General features: G+C 39.7%; 1 protein-coding gene across 4 annotated transcripts in view; it reads left to right on the plus strand.

The window, feature by feature from the left end:
• LOC122719971 (protein split ends-like) overlaps nt 1-22530 on the plus strand; it is a 320147-nt gene that overhangs the window by 271495 nt on the left and 26122 nt on the right. For all 4 annotated transcript variants that reach the window (XM_043946295.1, XM_043946294.1, XM_043946293.1 and 1 more), the window contains exon 3: nt 21971-22190. In XM_043946295.1, the coding sequence (XP_043802230.1) occupies nt 21971-22190 (220 nt within the window). The remainder of the gene's footprint in view (nt 1-21970; nt 22191-22530) is intronic.

Here is a 22530-nt window from a genome sequence, read left to right on the forward strand (position 1 = left end):
TTTCACGTTGCATCGATATTCCCGTAGATGAAAATAGGATACGAATCTTTACAAAGCTACGTTCGTCTCAAATTCGCTCGGATATTTCCAATAACGGCGATTCCATCGTTTCCTATTTGTTTTTTAACTCTCTCACCTCCATCGAGAAACTACGTTCGCGTTTTTTTTTTTTCGAGATAGTTTGCAAAAAGCGGCGAAAGAAGGGGGGAATGTCGCGATATCGTTACACCCTTCCCTTCGAATTACGCGGGAAATCATTACTTGGAAAGTCTTTTATCTTTTTTATTTTTTCTTCTTTTTACACGAGTCTCTCGTTTCTTTAGTTCCTTCCTTTAGTTAAAAGTTCAACGACGATATTGCTTATCGACGAACAATCGCAGAGAGATGGAACAAGCACGTTTCCTTGATAAATAGAAACAATTTCTTTAACCTCTTCGAACAAGAAAGAGAAAAAGAAAGAAAGAAGGAAAGAAAAGAATTAAGGAACGCTCGAAATTTATTTAGAGGATGGATCATTCAATTTATTCGAAGATATTGGATAGAGCGCAATTATCGTTGAAACAGGCTTTCGGTCGTAAGAGATGTAAATTGGTCGTAAAAACGTAAATACTTTCGATGGTTTTACTTGAAATCTCTTCCAAACTTTCGAACGGTAATACGGCGCATATAAATCTTCCCATTTTTCCAAGCTAACGAATTTCATAATTTATAAATAACCCACGTTGCGTAAAGGCCACGGATCCAATCGCAAAACGGAAACCCTCGCGGCGCAAACAACTCACGTCTCGCATAACCGTACCGTACGATTGCTTTTTAGCAAGGGGACGTATCCATACGGGAAAGGTTAAAAAGCTGGTGCACGCGAATCCACACATCGTCCACGTTATTACGACGCCGCGGTACCGAGCCGTGTACGCTAGATCGTTGCTTGTAAAACATCGCGATAAAAACGCGCCCAGGGTCAGCGACGTGACCCCTGGAAAATAACGATTTGACTTGCCGCTTGCGAAGGGGAGGAGGAGGAGGAGGAGGGGGAGGAAGAAAAAGAAGGGGTGTTGGTTGGTTGGATGACGACCTCGAAGACGGTTGAACGCGGAGGAAAACTATAAAAAATTTTTTGCCCTTCGTGGGCCGAACAATTACGAAAGCACGTTCAAAGCTTTCGTAGCGTTGGTTAACGGTGAAATAGGCACACACACGTACATCCCTCCCCTCCATCCCTGGTATAAACCCTCGTAATCGTAATGTGGATCGTATGGGGCGCACGTCGTCCTCTCGAGCGTTCCATAAAGTCGGATAAACTGCCGAGTTTAAAGGTTTCGCGCGAAAACGACAGTGGGGTAAATTGATCGTGAAACGATCTCTCTACTTTTCGAGAAAGTTTCGGAACCGTTTGAAAACGCTTGTTCCATCGTTTCTCGAACGTGATGCGATTTTTAACCGAATCGATTAAGTAATTATTATAGACTCGTTGTTTATCGGATTTAGGGTCAAAGTAAATTTTCTAAGTTGTTTCTGTCGTTTTTTGATCTGAATGCTTTTCGCAATCGTATATATGGATTAATCATTGGATTCAGTGTCGATGTTAATTGATCGGGAAATGATCTTTTTTCGAGGTCGAGAAAAAATGTTATTGCTTGCTTCGTTTTGTTTCCTGGAGAAATTAATAGATTTAGCGTCAATTCCCTGGAGAAATTTTTTATAGCGTGATTTTATAAATAATCGGGACACGGATTGGTACACACAATTGTAGATTGCACTTTTTGAAACAAAGAGTCAGGTTTTTTTCTGAAAGAGTGAGAGAAAGTATGAGAATAGATATTAAAATGCGTGAAAGAATATGGGCAATGAATATATATATATATACATCATATATTTCTTTTTCTTTTGGAAAGATATAATTTTTATTTTTTTTAAAATTCCAAAGAAAGAAAAATATACATTTAAATTAAAAAAAATTTTAAATCTTAATATATCGTGTGTCATAGATTTACTAATCAACCGTGATTAAACTTTGAATGGGGTTTAATTACAGGATGTTATCTATAGTAATAGTCTATAATTATCCGACTCGTAGTGGATATGCTAGTTCATTGAATTTTGTAATAGCCAGTTTATGGCAATTATTGGAGTTAGGTAAACCAATAGCTATGTGTAATTGGCGGAACTAAGGGAACGTGAGATCCATTGTGATCGCCGTGTGGAAAAGACGAAGAGTTACGTGAACGCTTTTGATAGCTTTATCACCAACTCGTTTATGTAATGTATTCTTCTCCAACGTGATGGAAATTCTAATGTGAAAATGACATTTAAATTACATCGTTTCGCGCGATGGAAGAAAATTGAAATAGCTGCTCTCGATTACTTTTATCCATCCAAAAAGTATTTTTCATTTCTAGAAGGACGGATTAGACGGAGTTTTCCTTCGCTCTTCAATGTTCGTAATTCAAATTAAAATCGAGACACGTTTTGATTAAGCATAAGTAACGTTTACTTAACGATGAATAGAAAAGTGGGTTTTTCTAAAGAAACTTATTATCCTCGTATTCTCGTAACAATCTTCCTTCAATTCCGTATACAAATAGCAATATTATCGTGTTTGTTTGCAGATAATTATTCCATCCATTAAGAACGACAATCTTCCAAGAATCTTAGCGATCGATCGATATAAAAATTGCCCGATTCACCGAGAAGAAAATTACAACGATCGTTCGTTTCATCGAAAAATTCATGGAATAATTTATTATACCTCGAATGTTTATTATGCATTTATGAAAAATTTATTTTTATCCAAAAATCGAGAACTATTAATTTTTTCGATCATCCTGAAAAATTACTACGAACGCATAACTTCCTCCGTATATTTTCTCCACACACACACACACACACACACACATATATATACTCGTTTCGGCACTCGTTTCGTTGGACAAAGAAAAGCAAAAATCCAGTTCAACCTCGAGCCAACGAAGGTCGTCCATCGGATCGATCCACCCTCGTCGTAAAACTTTTCTTACCGTATCGTGGAACGCAGGAAAAACTGTCGTTTCGGCGTCTCAGACGTATTTCTTGCCCCCGATTCTTCGATCGGCCGCGATCTCGATCGCCGATCTCGCAAGCCTACAAATGCTCGTGTCGCCTCCGCTGCCATAACCCGCTGAAAAACTCGGCCGTAATCGTGACGCATCGCGAGTTTCGTCCAGAACGAAAGACGATTTTATCTGCCCCCTGCCCCGTAACTAATACCGGTTTTTCGGCCGGCCGCTCCATTTCTTGCCAATCACCGGCCAATCCTTTTATTCCGAATCGATTAAATCACCGGATAAATAAACCATGGCCGTGGTTCGTTTATTCTTCGTGTTACCGAAGCCGACCGGAAGGGATGATTGTCGTTATCCTTGACAGCGGGATCGAAATGATTCATTCGCTCTCCGAGATACCGGTAATTATTTTCAATTCGAGGCGAGCGCTTTTAATGCCTCGTTTATTAATTTATTAATTTGTTTTATCGCTCCTAATAATTCATTTCCCCTCCCCTTATTCCCGAAAGAAGAAGAATCTTATCTTTCGTTTTAATGGTTTCATACCTTCACGAAAGGGGGAAAAGTGCTCGATAAATCAAGTAATCAGAAATTTAAGCGATCAGAAATTTAATTTCCGTTCATATATTCTCATAACACGAGAAATTATACAAAATTCGTCGTACGTGAATTCTACGATAGAATTCGAAATTTTGTTACATCGTCTAATATTAAAAATACGAAAATTCAGCACAAGTTTAGGAAATGAATTTACGATACGGCTATGAGAAGAAGCGCAATTTGGCAACGAAATAGGAGGGACACCCGGTATACAGAGAGATATGTGCGCAGCATTTCGCATAGTTGCTTGGAAGATTTAATCGGCGAGTATCGGCGCGGAATAGTTACATAATTGCTGGCATCCCGCAACCGTATAGAGTCACGTGTGCCGGTTTGTACGAAGAGAATCTCGGTTTTTGCTTTCTAACTAAGGCCCGTTCAATCCGTCCAGCCCCCGTTTCTTGCTCGTCTCTTTCCGACCGATCGAACGATCCTCGGAAATTCTACTCGGGCTCGAGTAATTGATTTTAGGCTTAATCGAATATATATGTATACGGGACGTTTCTAACCCGTTACCTCTCTGATTTATCGTAATAATTTATCGATATTTCGATATCGTTATCCGGACGAGTCGCGTCGATCGAATTATTCCACGTAATTCACGGGAATAAATTATTATACGAGATTTTCCGTGGTGGCACGGTTTGTGAATCAATCGTTTCGGATCGTAGTAATAAAATTTGTAAATCGTATTGTTGAAATGTCGGGTGTTTTAATGGGCGCCCGGTTTGGGTGGATCGGGATTATATTCGATTAAAGAAGAAGGACGGGTTCGTTATATTCGAAAGGATATAAAATCGTAATGTAATGTTAATGAAAACGCGTCAATACGCGTGTTTATTTGTCGTATCAAACGCGTGTTATAAAATTTTGTTAACCGAATTAAAGTGATTTAATACGGATTGATGTCCTTTGCTCGCCGATCGGATCGAATATGTTATCTTATTTCAAAATATTGTGTGTGGATACACAGAAATTTGTATTTGTGATCAATGCTTCTCGATCGATAAAATTATAATTATACACATTCGATTGATAAAAATGAATTTACTTACTGTAAATTCACCTTCTATCTCTCTTATCTTTTCGAATGTTAAATTCAAAATTCTTCACCAATTGCCGTGTATAAAATATCGACAAGATTCTAATCGCAATTAAACAATAACATTATAAAATGTTTCGCAACAGCGGGATTACTACGAAAGTGCTCAAACATATATTCAACCAGAGTTCAATTACTATAAACTCGCTTACTATAAATTCATTCATAAAGATCAAACTTTTCGAATGTTAAACGCGATTCAAAATTCTCCAAAATTTTGCCATGAAATATAAAATCGACAAGATTCTAATCGCAATTAAACAATATAAAGCAATATAAAATGTTTCGCAACAACGGGATTACTACAGGAGTAGTGCTCAAACGTATACTCAACCAGAGCTCAATGACTCGCTTACTATAAATTCATTCGTCATAAAGATCAAACTTTTGAAACGAACGTTAAACGCGATTCAAAATTCTCCAAAATTCTCCAATTCTCTGAAATGTGAAATCGACAAGATTCTAATCGCAATTAAACAATAAAATATTTCGCAACAGCGAGATTACTACGGGAAGGGAATGTTCGAACACGTCACGTGCCATCGCTCGTTCCCAACTTCAGAGCTCAATCATCTCCTCTCCGAGAGGAGATCCCGCGTCGCATACGCAGAGTCACGGGTAAACAGCCGTATAAAAACCATTTAGAGGGATCCCACGCTATCTTCTAAACGATCGCTAACTGGCCACCACTCGCGCGTATTATATACCCAAGCACAAACACCGAAACACGACCTCCTCTCTGGAGCGCGCGCATAATTTGCTGGAAGATTTAATCGTGGAGCATCGGCTCGGAATACTTACATAATTGCCGGCGTCCCGTAACCGGTATGGACTCACACGCGTTGCTTTGCCGAGGATTTATGCTTTTGCCAACTATCTCTCTCTCTCTCCCTCTCTCCCTCTCTCTCTCTCTCTCCGCGATTGGACGAAAGAGAGAGAGAGGTGCGCGTGTAGTACGTGTGCGACGCGCACGCACGCATAGCATCGGTAATTGATTTTAGATTTAATTTAATTAAGCGGCGATGCATCGGCTTTTCAGCGCATTTGCTTGGCTTTTAGCGTCTGAGACCCGAGTCTTATTGCGTCCGCACGCTCGATGGAATTCACGATCGCGTCCCCTGGATGTCATAAAACAGTTTGCACGTCGGGCCGCGTGTTACACGCGGGATATGGAAGACGTTGCCTCTTCCTTTTCGAATGGGCGAGCGCAAATTGCCCGCCTCGAGACGCGCCGTGTTCGCCGACGGACGGCGTAGAATTTTCTTTGATCGCTGTTGCGGGTATATAGCCCTGGCCTCTGGTAATCGCGTATGTAATTCCGTCCTCCGTGGCCTATGTTTAATTCCGAGGCATCGTTAATTGAAGAGCTAGAAGGACGTAAAGAGGCAGATAGCGTAAGTGGCAAATTTTAGCGTAGATTTCCCCTCCTATTTTACCTTATTTTTTCGTACGTACCTTATTTTTTCTTCCCATGCTCGACATCAAATTATTAAAAGATCTAGCCTCGAGTTTCTCGAAATGTAAATTGCTTGCTGCCAACAACTCGAGACACTAAATTAATCGAGTCGTTGCAAAGACTTTTTTTACTCGGTACTTATACCGAATTTATAAATCCCTTAGTAGAATCGTAATTAATTAATACAAATATTTCGAGGCTAAAGTTAGAACGAGAGAGAATTACTTACTCTCAACTACGTGTAGTATGTGTGCGACCAATTCTCCAATTGGAAAATTCTTCGAATCGATACTCACCAGCTTATACTTACCCCTTTCACGCAAAGTCTATTTAACCACCGTCGCGTCCCCACTTTTGAAATCAACAGAAAATCAACGATAAATAAGCCTGCAAGATAACTGTAACGACGTCTCACGTTCGTGTCACGTGTCATACGTTCTCCTTCGCATTGCACTTTTCTCCCCGCAGACGAGCCCTACTCGGATCGTTAGAGGTAAACGCCGCGCAAATTGCAACCCCCGGCGCAGGCAATTTGTTCGCGTATATATATATATATATACATACATATATATATACATATATATATCGTTTGATGCAACGGTGGCGCATTAATTCTCTTCAGGCGTACGATCGCGCAAAACACACGGCCTCGATCGGTTCTCGATGGTAATTCCACGTCGTCCGCGACAATGGCGGCCCTTCCCTCTCCCGTGCCTTTCGCTTTTATCATTCGCATTACCCTGTCAGCGTGTAAACCATATCGAGGAGGAGAGGCACGCCAGGAGGTGAGCCATGCATTATCGTCCGACCATTATCGATCGCTTCGACTTTCTGTCGACGCGTAGACCGTCGCTGCCTCTACCACCGGAAGAGAGAGAAGCAGAAACAAACATCCATCCGATCCTGTTCAATTTCAAATTTATGTTATTTCTAGTTTATAGATATCGGCCGGGGTATATAGATAGCGCGATGTCGATCCCAGTTTCCCCTTTTCGAGCCTCGTTCGAATATCGAGTTTGCCCTTTGTTCGTATGCTTTACTTTAGTAGCAGCGCTTTCTTGTTGAAAACGTTGTTCTCCTCTCCCGTTGTTCGTGAATTGTAAAGTAAAATACGACGAGGATAGGACGAGATACGTAAATGTAGCGTTGAAAAGTATTTTCTAGGTGAATTAATTCTTCTTTTCTTTTTCTGTGCTTTTATAATTACTTAAAGCGTGTTATTTGTTTTTATAGAGTCCTGATTAATTTATTTCTTTTTTCTCCTTTCATTTCACTCGTTTGACGATCGAAATAATCTTGCTTTATATATATATGCATATTTTGTCGAATTTTTTTCCTCAATTAAGATCTATTTACCTAATATTCCGATGATTATCGTGGTATATTCATATTAATCCATTCGATGTATCGATTTAACTTTTAAAAAATCCGATCTGCTGAAATATTTTTCAATTTTTTTCCTCAATTAAGATCTATTTACCTAATGTCCCGATCATCGTGAAATATTCGTATTAGTCCATTCGATATATCGATTTAACTTTTAAAAAATCCGATCTGCTGAAATATTTTTCAATTTCGACAATTGCATCCGAACAATTACATTTCCAAAGCGCACATTCGTTCCACTTTTTAATCAGTTCCTCGAGCCGAAACTCGCTTATCGATTAAGAAGCATTAAAGTTCGATTAGTCACACACGTTTGGCCATCGATGGAGCAGAAGTAATGGCGTCTGGTGCCCGTAATACTGAAACGAATCGACGTCTTGCCCTCCACGATCGGCGAAAAGAATAAAACGGGGAAAGGGAGGGGGAGGGAAAGGAAAGAAGAGAGAAGGAAGAGAAAGGGAAAAGAAAAAGTGTGCCGGCGATAAGTATTAAAAACGATATATACGCGCCGAGGCGACAACGCCGATTTCACGGTGCAACGTCTTGAAAATTGATTTTTCCCCCCGCGCGACGTTTTATCGTAAATCAATGCGGCATTCCGGCCGCAGCGAGCTGCAAAAGTGTCTGTAAAATGCGGGCGTTCGGCCAGATCGGATCGGATCGTGACGTAAAACGGAGGTAGAGCGCGGTCGAACCGCGATACATTATTCCTCCGGTGTCGGGGGAGGGCCGGGATCGAAATAAGAGGGGTCTACGAGTGAATCACCATCGATTCTATCGAAAACACTCCTCGCAATTCATCGCGACACGTCCCGCCTTCGGAACTGCCTGTCTGTCCATTTACATTTTCATCGTGGATCGCCCGTATAAATTTCTGCCCGCGTTCCTCTTCGGGGTGAATAGTCCTGGACACGGAGCTCTTGATACGCTCGATGGGGAGGGAGGCTTTCTTTTCTTTTCTTTCCTTTTTTTTTCAACGAGATAATTGGATGTTCGAAATCTTGTACGTCGCTGGAATTTTCTTCCTTTTTCTTTTTTTTTTTTACTTCACTACAGTGCGTGATTTGATGGAGAAAGGAGACGAATTTTATCCCTATAGTAGGCTAATTCTAAGGAATGTAACGTTGCATGAAAACATCGTTGTGAAGTAACGCAAAGTATTTACAAATATATATCTGGAAATTTTTTTCCTTTGGCGAGTTTTCTTCTTGCAAATTGTTGTTTTCAAAGCAAGAAGGAGGCGGAAATAAAACGATTCTTGCTTTCGACTCGTCGCGGGAGAATCGAAACGAAAATTAATCCTTCCAATATACACCGATTGAGGTGGAGATAGGATCGTAAGAGGGAAACAGAGTTCGGTGGAGACGATGGAATCCGACGTTGTTACTTCGGGTTCGTTGAACGTCTAGTGGAAAGGGTAGGAGTAGGGAAAGGGGAGAGTTGGAAAAATGTAAGGAAACGGAGGACCGCGCCATTTTTCCACCCCCTCCCTCCGTGCATGACTTACGGCCCGTATTATCGTTACGATCTTTTTTCCTCGGTCGGGAAAGGGAGGAAAGCGTGGTTCGATAACGTCATGAAAGTGAACACCGTCTTGGCTCGAGCTCCTTTTATTGAATCCACGGGAAACAGCTCTCTTTCTCCGCTTCTACAAATGAGCCTCGGGGTAAAGCGTTCCTCTGAAAACGGAACCATTATGACGGTGCTTCTGTTCCGATTTTATGGGAAACCCGATAATTCGATCGACGATAAGTCCTTTTAAATAAGACGTTCCTGATTCAGCCTCTTCTTTGTGAATGAATTACCGGCGACCCCGCCGGTTAACGGATCCTCCTCTTCTGAAATAAATATTGCGAGAAGACGCTTATCCTCCATTTCAACCCTTTATGAAACGATTAAAGCGGCATCGAACTTCTTATCAAATTGAATCGAATTAATTCAAATTGAGTAAGCACGTTATAACGTTTCTAAGTTTCTAATTTTTTTTCAGAACATAATATTTTTCCTCGTCAACAAGTCTTCAATTTATAATTTCGTAAAATATATCTTCGAGAACCTGTTGTAAAGGGTCGAAAAGTAATCCGCTCTCGATGCAAAGATAATTGAGATAATTCACTTAAATTACACTTAATTCCCACATTCGATATTATTAATCCTTGAACAAGTCGAGTCGGAAATGAAGAATGGATATATTGGAATAAATTCAAATTCGATGTTTTTTCGATGTTAAACCCCTTCTCGCGAAATGAAAATATAAAGATTAATTACGAGATAACACCCTTGTACTTACGCTCTCGATCGACGTTTAAGATCTGAATTTGCAAGGTGCAAGTTTTTTCTTTTTTTTTTTTTTTTTTTTTTTTTTTTTGGAGAAACAACGAGAGACGTTGGCTCGCGATAAATTCCGGGATAGGGAAATTAACGTCGAGCGAGAAAGAGGGGAGGAAGAAAAAGGAATAAGCGTACAAGGGGCGCATGGCGACTGCATCCCTTGTTCTACACCGGGGTGAATACGCACTGCATACTGAGCGGAACATTACCGACATTATAAATGAGAATCGTAAAATATTATGGCACGCCCTGCTATATTCCACCTTTACCTCTTTCTTTTTCCGTTATTCCACCACCGCTGGATTCCTCTTCCGTTTTTGCGCTCCGGATGAAATTGGCGCAAAGTGCAGCTGTGAATTACGGAATAAATTTTTCAAACGATCTACTATTGTTCCCTCCCCTCCTCTCTCCCTCCCTCCCTCCCTTCTTTTTTCTTCCCCGCTCTTTGCGGTTTCTTTTTCTTCTTTCTTTTTTCTTTTTTCTCCTTTAGCGAGTGAATTTCATTCCTTTCAACAGCGGAGGGAGGGGGAGGGGGAGGGGGAAGAAAATTGAGACTTAATTAAAAGACAGGTGTCTCGACAGGTTGTAATATCGAGTTAACGGGTGAAGGTTATACGGTTAATTGGCCGAAAGAGCAGACAAATTGGTCGTGGATAATCTTCAACGTCAATATTCAATTTAATTAACCGTCAATTATAGTTCGTTTTGCGGGGATAATGGGGATGGTAATTTTATTTGAAACGATTATTTCGATTATTTCATCGAATAAATTGGTGTATATATATATATATGATATTGCTTTCGTTGAAATTGATTGATCGATTCCTCTTGATTAATTCTCGATTTTAACCAATAATTCATTCATCGTGCATTAATAACGACTTTATGATTTATAATTTATTATCTCATCGATAGTTTTCGAAATTAATTTTAGTACATTGTTTCTCTTTTATTTATTCGAATTTTTCTTCTCTTGTCAACATTGCCGTACGATATATATATATATACACAGTTACATTTTTCTTCTTTGGCGTACTTTCTTTCATTATCATCGCGATCTCTCGATCGCATGCATTCTCGATTCGTGTCGTCGACACACTGCGCCAGTTTCGACCGATCGAACCGGTTACCACACGCGACGTCGCATCGTTTTCGGGAAAATATTACGACATCCTTTCTATGTCACCCCAATTCCATCGTTCGATCCTCTCGTATCACGTGACACATTCAGCCTCGAACAGTTATATACCTCAACAAAAATTGAAAATCTCCCTCTTTGTCTTCGTGTTGTTAAAAAACACGTAAAATTATTCTCATAAAATTATTCCATCTTCAAATCTTCAAATTGTCACATTTCACCCCTTTCTACGTTTCGGAAAATTATTCAAATTATTTCCAAATCTATCTCACACAAAAGTTTTCACCCTCGTAATCGCAACTCCCTATCATCCAATATCATCTTCCAAACTTTTTCCCCGCAATTTCCGACCGTCCGAAAATTTCACTCCTTTCGGATCTTCGCATCTTCCAAACTTCAACAACTTCTTCTCAAAAACGATTTTCCTTCTCTGCTGCGATATAAATACATACACCACGCGTATACGTACAGCGATTCGCATGCATTTCGCCGATGGCTTTCGCCCTCCTCCTTCTCCTCCACCGTCCTCTCTCTCTCTTTTTCTCTTTCTCTCTCTCTCTCCCTCGATCGTTGCGCAGTTCGCTCGATCCACGGTCAGCTCGAAGGCGGATAATTAACGAGCGGAACGGCAACGACCTTAAGAGTTTCGCGCTCGTCTCGCTTGATATTTATGTTATTCGTTAGCGAGCGCAATTTAGGCAGCCGACGAAATTAATTGCACGCCGCGAGGATTGTACGCGAAGAGGAGAGAGAGAGAGAGAGAGAGAGNGAGAGAGAGAGAGAGAGAGAGGGAGAAAGAGAAGCAGAGAGGAGGAGGAGGAGGAGAAGAAAAAGGCTGCCGGTCAATCAGCCGGCCAATATCGACGAGGAGGTGATCGGTTGCTCGAACGTGGAACGTGGGATTGACTGTTACGGACAGTTACTTATGGGTCGATAATTGGTATAATAAGTTGTGGGTGAAGCTTGAAGTTGCCAGCGGCTCGTTAGTCGTAATTCCTTTAGGCGGGCGACGATTATTTATCGCGATTATATCATTGGAGTGGGGAAGCTTGGTAGCCTGTTATTGATAGCCCACTTGGCTGGGATGCAAATGAACATTTGCCCGGAAAATCGTCTTTCGACGACGAAAGAAAGAAATTTCAATTCAATCCGCGATTAATAATCGCGCTCACGTCGAATAACGTTTCGCTCGGAGGAGGATCGAAAAGGTTTCAGCGAAAAATTTGTACATTTTGAAATGTATCGTTGTATTTGTGGGATTCGATCGATCTTTGCTTTCCTTCCGTCGATTAATGCCTGCGTCCATGTTGAATAAAATGTTTATTCCAGAGTGTTTAAAATTCAAATGGGCTCTCGTTATTTGGCGTTATTAGAATTCCAATTTTATTGTTATTATTATTATTATTATTATTTGGGTGTGTATATATATATATGGATTTAAATGAATGAATTTATTACTTTGTGTTAGTTATAGCGAAAGAATTTTGATTGTGCAATGAAAGGAGATCATTAAACAATGGTTATGAGATGTAATAATACATGTAGTAGCATTGTGTCGAGAAGTTATGATCGTTTCGATAATTGGAAGCTGTAAAAATTTTTTTCCACCAGATATACGTTTACGGTTTGATTTTTATACGGATGCAATGATATGGGCTTAATAATTCAATATTGATGAAACGATAAGAAAATTAACATTCGATTAATTTAATAAAAAATCATTATAAATTCAATTAGATTACAATATTAATATAAATTAACGTTCGCGCATCCCGTAAATTATTATTAAAAATTGAATGAATGTATGTATGTATATATACATATATGGATATTTACATTTTTTTTACCGTATAAATTTTTATTTACGTTGTCTTCCAACTGCGAGGAAATTTAAATGTTACAATATCGTTTAATTTCCATTTGTAAAAAGATAGGGAAAAAAAGAAAAAACGATAAACGGTGTTATTCCACCGTGTTTTATGGTAATTACGTTGAAATTCATATTTATTCGAAAACAAATTAAAACGAGCTTATTTTTAAACTCGATACAAATTACATCTTTTCACCGATATCTATATTTTATTTATATCGAAATTATCATAATTTAAAAGTTTTCACGATCTTTGCAATCTTCGTTCCGTATTATATCCTCCGCTCGAGCATAAGGAAATATTTCAAATCCCTTTATCCATGGAAACATCGAAATTTCCATCGACAAACCGTAATAAACTCCACGAAATTGCCTTTGAATTCGTTCGAGAACACCACCGATCTCGTTGCTCCACAAACGAAAAGGTAAACGGTTGCCGCGCGAGTAAATATCCAACTCTCTCGCAGAAAGACAAGCCATGCGAAATTTCCCACGAAGTGTATATATATATATACAATGACTCACGAAAGTACATTGTTTCGCGAAATATTAATGTGATTGTTACGAAGCAATCTTTCTTTTTTTTTTTTCTACCGAAATTTTATTTTTTAAAAATTGAAATCGAATCGAGTTGAAACTTTCGTCTCTTTAAACACAACTTTGTTCTAGTTTTCAGATTTTAATTTACAAATTGTTCGGAATTATTTGTACGAAAAATTGAAAAAAAAAAACATCATCCCCCTCCTCGAAACACATCGACGAGAAGATTTATTAATCTGTTATATTCCGCATAATTTCATTAAAATCAGAATTTTCGAAGGCGAATCGGATGGATGGAATCTCCCTTGGGGAACAGGGCTCGAATACTTTCACGAGCCACCGTGCACCGAATCGGCCGGTTACGCAATGCGAAAGGCTCAGCTCGAAAAACAATCGGCAACTCTCGATCAGCATGCTCGAAAAAAAAAAAAAAACGTTCTTTGCGATACACGCACACGGTTTAATTGGGTGTGGAACGGACGCTGCACGTACGAAACGCGACACGGCATTGTTACGCGGGACGGTCCAATTTGCGACACGGATTCACCCTCTGATCGGCCGTCACAATTAAAGTCGTAAAATCGCGGACTAATGGCGTCGTTACATTAATTCCGGGCGGCGGTGCGAGCGGGAAAACAAGAAAGGCTTCGTGATGTTCGGTGAGTGAAAAAAAAAAAAGAAAAAAAGAAAAAAAAAAAGGATGGAGTTTTCGATGCGTATTTGAATGGTACGTGTGAACGTGCGCGTGTGCGTTTGGATTGATGTTTGTTTCGATCAAAATGCGTAGTCATGTTTGACGTTCGGATGTAGGGAGGGTAGATTTGCGGATTTGTTACTTTGCGTTCTTTGCGGAATAAAAATGTAAATTTTTTTGTTCGTTAAATGTTTATAGTGGAATTTCTACTATTCGAAATTCTCTGTTTTATCGCGAAAACAAGAGGAAATAACTTGAATTCTATAGTACAGTACCTGTTAATCTTTTTGAGACACGTTTTTTGGTATAATAATTATGAGGAAAGATGCGTTCCATCACGCCTCTTTAAAATTTCTTCAAACGAATGTCTCTCTATTATTTCAAATGTTAAATTATTTCTATGTACGAGTAAAATTATTGAAAGGAAAATTGAAATAAAAATTTCGGTGCCCATACCCTTTTCCAATGAAAAGTTAAAGTCTCTAAGAAAGAAATTCTCTAAAAGCGAAAATACGTAAATATTAGATCTCTAAGTTGATTATTTTCCATTATTTATAATAGAATTGAATTCGCGACTTATTTAAATACTTAATTCCTCATTCAGAAGGCAAACTGATTACGTATACAATACGTTTGTAAATGAAAGGATAATAGTATTTGTCCATCCTACTTGTACATCGAATTTGAAAAATGAGAGTTTTGAGTTGCAAAACACGAGTTGCCGGCATTCGTATACGTTGTGCACATATTCGAAGTTGAATCTCAAGTATGGACAATACGCGAGGAGTGTACAAGTGGTACTTTCATCTTTCCTCCACCATACTCGAAAAACGGCGCGTACGTACAGCATTTGTATTATATTTTTCGAAAATTTACTTATCCGATGCGTTTCGTTACCGTTGCGATCTATCGACCGAACGTGGAACATTATGTTTACGATAGGAAATCGTTTAAGAGACATTTATTCCCCGGTTTACGATGCAAAGTAAATTACACGAGAGGTATATGAGACTAAACATTTGTAGGAAATATATCATGTGCTAAAGAGACGTTTTAAGAACCTAAGAACACATTATACCGCTCTTTAAAATGAGCAAAAAAAAAAAAAAAAAAAAGAAAAAAAAAGTGTCGTATAAATGTGAGCCCAAAGGTTAATAAACCTGTTCCAGTGAAATGTGGCTGTATCTGTGGCATAACCAATTTGTTACATAACGCGTGATATAAATTCAATATCTATTAAAATTTCTTTTATTACCCACGTACTCCTTCACGTATACATATAATTTGCCTTCAATAAATAATCTCGTTCCGAGCTGATTACCGTATCGAGTTAGAGTTTTTATATATACAAACTAAAACAGTTTAATTTTATATAAGCGTATAAAATATTTATGAGGATATATATATACACATTTGGAATGTAATTAAATTGGAATGAAAAATTATTTTATTCGGGATTCAATCTGTCCTTGTTTTTATTTCTTTGAAAAATCGATAATGTACACGAAATAGATAATATCGATTTCACGAATATATATATGTGTGTGTGTGTGTGTGTGTGTGTGTGTATATATGTATGTATGTATACAACAAGGATAAACGAATAATTTGTAATAACGTGGGATAAATTGAAAATGATGCCATCGAAGCTATTGATTGTTAGATCAATCGAAGGGTGAAAATAACAATTGAGAGAGAAATTTGGCGAGATTGTAAATCTTGTTTACATCGATGCGCGATAATGTTCGGTCGGTGATACTCTACGGATAATTAATGTTACGTGATTATTTCGTTCCAACGTTTGGAAGAACGAATAGAGAATCAAAATGTTTTAATCGTTGCAAAAATACACGGGTGTAATATTTATGGAAAATGTGAAACGGATGTAAAAATTGATTATAAATCATTTTCGAAAATGACCGGTTATTATTTCAAGTCATATCTCGATATATATATATATATATATATATATAATTTATACATCATCAAACGTGAGTTTATTTCACGTGTTGTCTCTCTTGTTTCAAAGAATCATAAATTTCTGTTCATTATTGTAATCGTAGCATGCTCCGATATGATAAACGAGAAGCAAACAGGAATAAATGGAAAGGTTGATGTCATCATACCCGATACATAATGCGCCGGTCGCATGATGTTATTAATGGGTTAAATATGTTATTTTATTATTGAAACATGGTCACGCACTTAAGCGCACTTGATCGTGTTTAATATTATTATACGGTACAATTATGAATCGTGGAATATTTTGGTGACGGTGATATAAACCGTGTCTAACGAGCGGAGCTTAAAATTGTTCGAGGAATGATTGACTAGACTGCGAATCGCTTGACAGGAAACACAAAAAATTATTTCTCTATCGGATATTTAAAATAATATCATAATTATAAAAATAAAACATCGATAAATTGTTAATAAATTTTCTTCAATCTAGAAGAATATTAATTTACAAAATCGTGCGACCACGTTTCACTGAAAAGATATCAAAGATTGCTTTCAAAGAACGAATTATCCCGTGATTCCACGCCGATCGCCGAAACAAGCAACGGTTTTAATTCATCATTTTTCATCCGACGCGAATGAGACCGAATTTCGTTGCGCGACCATCTTACATCTCGCCTTTCAATTACATTACGATGCACGAACGGAGAGAAAAGCGAGAGATAATAAAAAAAAAAAGGGCTGCGTTTGTCTCTCATCTGTGAGCATCGGTCAGGGATCCGTTAAAGCCGCGATATTAATCGTTCATTGTCGAGAAACGATGTCTTGTTTGCACGGGAAAATGGATTAAATCGCGGTTTCCGTCGCTCGGCAAAAGAGGTGGTTGCAAACTGCGCTCTGAAACGAGAAATAATTCCGTGGAAAACGATACGTTTTAACTTGGCATTGGAGATTATCGGTTTGGTTATTCGACCGAAAATATTCGACCTTTTGACCACGTACGACTATGCATCGAAATTTCAATCGTTTGGGAATCAATTTTATCCCCCCGATATTTTCTTTTTTCGCTTTAATATTTCCCATTTGCAGTTTTTACCTTTTAATTATTCGGTTTTCGTATGAAATTCTGGCGAAATTTGGTCGAAATATCACTTTGAAAGCTTCTTTTCATTACATATTCAATTTAATTTCTTAACGCTGCTTTTTTAATCATACATGTATATAATATATACCTATATGAAATGTATTTTAATTTTTAAAAAATTGCGAACATTAATATTATTAAAATACACATCGACATATTAATCCCCACGATTATTCTCGTAAATAAACATATTTATCGTCCCCTAGAACAAAGATTGATAAATTTCATCTGTCGCGAGGTTTAAATCTCGCGCGATTCCGCGCGCACACGGCGCGCGCAGGCACGATTTCGAAAACGTGGCGCGAAACGAGCCGATCGCGGTGCAATTTTATTCGATATAACGGCGCGGCGTGTCGCGTAAGTGGACGCGATTAGCGTTGATGAGCGGCTCGCCAGAAGGAGAACGAACAACAGACCGGTCGGAGGGAGCACGTTCTGATTGAGTTAACCGACGGTATACGTCATTACACGCCAACTCGTCGGACGCCAAGGCCGACCGCCGCGAAATACGCGTAATCTCGACGTAGTATTCAGGTCGTTGTTAATTAACCTGCCAGTGCTCCGGACTCTGCCACGATAAAACTTCACGACACGCTTCTCGTGTTACGTTCATCGCCGATTTATCCTGCCTCGTATCTCGGAATATAATCCTCGATTTCGAACATACAATTTTATATCCTTGCTTCGAGACGTCTATATTCGAATAGAAAGATTAAAATGGATCGAAAACAATTTGAAAAGGAGTGACCTTGCACTTGAGTTTTCTCGCGCATGCGTTGCATTTTTTTTTAAATTAAGTCGGTGCGAATGGAGGGCATTGTGCGTCGTTCAAACGGAGGAATTCCTGTTGGTCCAAGTTAAATCAGATTTCGAGTCTCGATGTTGGAGATGGTGAGTCATTCGAGTCGTGCATAATTTCTTTATATTAGACTCGTGGTAATGGTAAATCGTTTTTTATAAAATATCGGTTTTTGCAAAATCCTTCGTATATCTTTCCACGCCTGCTTGCTTAAAGCATTTACCAATACTTGCGACTCTTTCAAGATCGTCGTCACACCGTTACGTCCACGTTTCTGTGCCAAAGAAGTTACTCGATAATTACCCCGTCTCTTCGTCCGCAATTAGTTATCCTATTGCAGACAATTACCGATGTCGGTTGAGAAAACCACCCAAGATGAATAATTACGGGCTGTTTAAGCATTTTTCTTTCTTTTTTTTTTTTTCTGCGGAAACCTATTTTCAATATCCTACGTTATTCGCAACACCTCGAGCGTGTATAATGGCACAAAAGCGTGGAGGATAAATCGCAATATCTTGTTAACGACAGCTCGTCGCACGTTTATGAAACGAGTTCGAAAAACCACGTGTTCGTGATTTTTTTTTTTTTTTTTTTACAGCAACAATAGTGTTCGCCTTACGTAGGATTAATTGCAATAATTTATACGCGATATTAACACGATTTATTCGATTACACGTTGATAAATAACAATCAATTTACAATCGTCCAATATATTTGATAAAATATGAAACCATTTATATAAATATATGCAAATTTATGCGAATTTATACAAATGGAATATAATTAATCATAACATCGTATTATTCGTAACGTAAATTCATAACGATTTATATCAATTTATCTATTAGCAATTTTACAAAAATTATCTCACTCACAGTTATCTCGTGTCTCGTGTCTCATGATGAAAATTCGCCAACCACTCTCGAGGTGTTAAAACATCTCACGGATAGACGGGTAATTTCTTTGGCCCGAGTTCGACAGTGAATTTATTTCACGTACTAGAACTCGGATAGTGGTCGAAGTTAGTTTCCTGCCAATTAAGGAGTCACGGGGGCGTGAATATTAAACCGGCGGAGGGAGGGGGCAGGGGGGAGGACGGCCATCGAAACATCAATACGCGGCAAACTTGGCGTCCGGGTGTTATCGACCCTGTAATCGGCGACCCTCTTATGCAAATCCTCCGTCCATCTTCTCCTTTCGCTCCATCCCTCCCTCCCTCCCTCCCTCCCTTCTCTCTCCCTCTCTTCTCCCTCCCTCCCCTTCCCTTCGTTGTATCGTTACAAACGTTCGACGAAACGAAACCGCCGATAAAGGCGACCGACGGTCTCGCAATCCTCGAGCAGCAGAAACGTCGCATAACTTGCGAAGCGAGACGCCGCGGTTACGTAAGCGTCTCCGAAAAGCCCGTGGACCACCTTCGGGGTTCGGTAAAACTCGAGATAATCTGCCCGTTTCCCTCCACGATTCCCGGCTGTCTCGCCATAATTGGCGAACACCGGCGCGAGCGAGCGTCGCGCAAAAGCCAGTGAGGAGCCTCGAAAAGGGCCAAAGCGAACGAGGGCAAATGGGGAGGGGGGAGAAGGAGGGAAGGAGAGTACAGAGAGAGAGAAAGAGAGGGAGAAGAATCGAAAGAGAAGGAGGGAAAGGAAGGAGAATTTAAGAGAGAGAGAGAGAAGAAGAGAATGGAGAAGATGAAGAATTGCGAGAGGAGGGGAAAGAGAAAAGGGGAGGAGAAGGAGGGAAAGAGAGGGAAGATCTCATGAATCTCATGATCGATGCGCGTTTGCTCCTCCATGCACGGAGTTAAAACGTGTCCAAGTTGGAAGGCTACGGGCCGATGTCCGGTAATGGTCGTCGAGGACTTCACCGTGTTACGTGTCAGCCTGTGAGACGTTCCGCGGCAATTTACGGCTGCGTACACAGTGCCATTACGACGCATCGTAAATAAGACGACGCGGCGCGGTACACACGCCGCCGAGCTGCTTCGTCATTTTTTCTCTCTCTCTCTCTCTCTTTCTCTCTTTTTTCCCTCCCTTCCTCCCCCTCCCTCTTCTTTTTCCTTTTCTTTTTTTTCTTTTCTTTCTTTTCTTTTTTCCGTTGTTGCTCATTATGTGTGGGCGTCGTTAATTTCTGGTCCACGGCTGTGCGCGTTTTTTTTGTTCGTCTTGCGACGTGACCTGTGAGACCGGATTTTTTTGAGACTCCATTCCCATCGTCACGTTGGGAATTCGGATTGGAACACGTTTGTTTCGTGTTTTTTTTTTTTTTTTTTTTTTTTTTTTGTAAGAAACAAGTTAAGGAAGAACGTATAATTTCAATTTTTCGTGTTATTTTTATGTTTTTTAATTTTGGAATATTCTTGGGCGGTAATTAAAAATACTCAAAGCAATCTCTCGTTAGATGTAATGATCTAACGAGTGCGAAGCGAAAAGAGAAAATGAAAAGAACTTCAAAAAATTATTAATCTCACAACATTTAATACAACATATATCTCGAATCAAGATAAAGTAAGAAGAAAGAAAAAAGATCCTTTTAGGTGGGCTTAAATCAAACGAGAACGATATAAAACGATGTAAAAAATTTCACATCGATACAATACGCATAGAATAAAATGCTTCTTGTTCAATGAATCAAAAAAATTGTGCAACTCGCAATTGTGTTCAAGTACAATGCCAATTGTTTTCAATTTCCATTTTCTTGACTCGCATAATTAGGGATCGGCTAATTTGCACGAATAAATACGAATACTGTTTGCGAATCAAATTGGCCGCGTGGGTGATGGGCGTGCATGCGCGCGCGCGCGCGATTGCGCAATTACGCGTAATTGGATAATTATCGGCTCGAATTGTTCCAATAACCGGAATTTAAACGTTTCGATGCATAATACATAGACATTTCCTGACGTGGGAAAACGTGGCCGCATCGCGGTTTTCGTCTCTCGCCGGGTGTAAAAGTAGGTCGTGGGCGGAATAACTCGTTTTCATTACGTGATTCCGCCTCTTTATTTCAATGTCCGCGCCCGTACAGTCAATCTCCATTACCCGTGTCTCGAGGGTTGTGGCCGGATCGCTTGAACAAATGCCAAAGGTTATTCCCTCGTAAATTCGATACGTTATACACAGGAGAACCGCGGCCTTTTACGATGCTTCTTTTTTCCTCCCTTCCCCCCAACCCAACCCAACCCAACCCTCCGCCTCCCTCACAATCCTCTTTACGAACTGATACCGACGAGACCGCGAAATTATGAACCTGGCACCAGATATTGCGTGTATTGTATGGGAGGGAATGTGCGGATTTTACTGCTTTCTTTTCGAACGCGGGTGTTTAGTAAATACAGTATTATCGAGAATATTTATTAACGATCCCTTGCCGCAAAATTAATAAAATTATTCGTTTCCCTATTTTCTCTCTCTCTCTCTCTCTCTCTCTCGAGTTCGAATACCGATTTTATTCGAGTATACATATATGTATATATACGAAATATCATATGATAATTTATTTTATTATTATTACATTAATATCGATTTTAATAGAGATTTCAATTACACGAGACACAATTGTTAAATGTGCATATATAATTCATTTAGATACTTGAATATATTAATGACCGATGATCGATTTAATGTACCTTAATAATTATAATTTCAAGCGGATAGTTACGTAACTTTCATCGATACTGTTATTGTCGTAACCGATTGAAACGCGGCAAGTTTCTACTCAAGACATCGAGACAATATATCATTTCTGCCCTGTTACATCCCGGGTGATCACAATTTCGAAATATCATTCGAACGATCTTCATCGATTATTTCCATCCCCTCCCCCCCTCTCTCTCTTTCTCTCTCATTCGAAACACACACGCGAGATTCTCGGCTAGCAACTAACCGCTGTTCCAACGTTCTTGTTTCAGGTTGTGACACGACCTTGGAGCCCGGATCAGGGCAAGACGCGGGAGATGACCAAGCTGTGCAACCATAAGAGGAAACTTTTGCTGCCAACTACGGCGGCTGCCAGTCCTGTTGCATCCTGTACACCGGCGGTCTCCTCCTCGGCTTTATCCGCCGGACCGGGCGCAACCGCGATCCACGTGAACGCTGACTCGCCCACCTCGCCTGACAAAGCCAGGAAAGGTAAGAGTATGACCTTGCGTGTTCCAATTCCGTCCTCGCAGCTAATTTCCACCTATCTAATCGATTCTTCTCTCTCTCTCTCTCTTTCTCCCTCCCTCCCTCCCTCCCTCTCTCTCTCTCTCTCTCTCTCTCTCTCCTTCGATCGAGAAGCGAGCGTTGATCCATTCTTCCTTTCGCGATTTGCATAATTCCGATAAGCGACGAGTAGATTGGAAGCTTTGGGTCGAGAAGAGCACGAGATATCTCGGGATTCGAACGATGTCGTAAAGCGAACGTGTCGATCGTGGATAAGATTTTTATAACTGGAGAGGAGGGGGGGGGGAGAGGGGGTATTGTATCC

Source organism: Apis laboriosa, unplaced genomic scaffold, assembly GCF_014066325.1.
Source record: "Apis laboriosa isolate Shangri-la unplaced genomic scaffold, ASM1406632v1 scaffold9_cov152, whole genome shotgun sequence".
NCBI lineage: Eukaryota > Metazoa > Arthropoda > Insecta > Hymenoptera > Apidae > Apis > Apis laboriosa.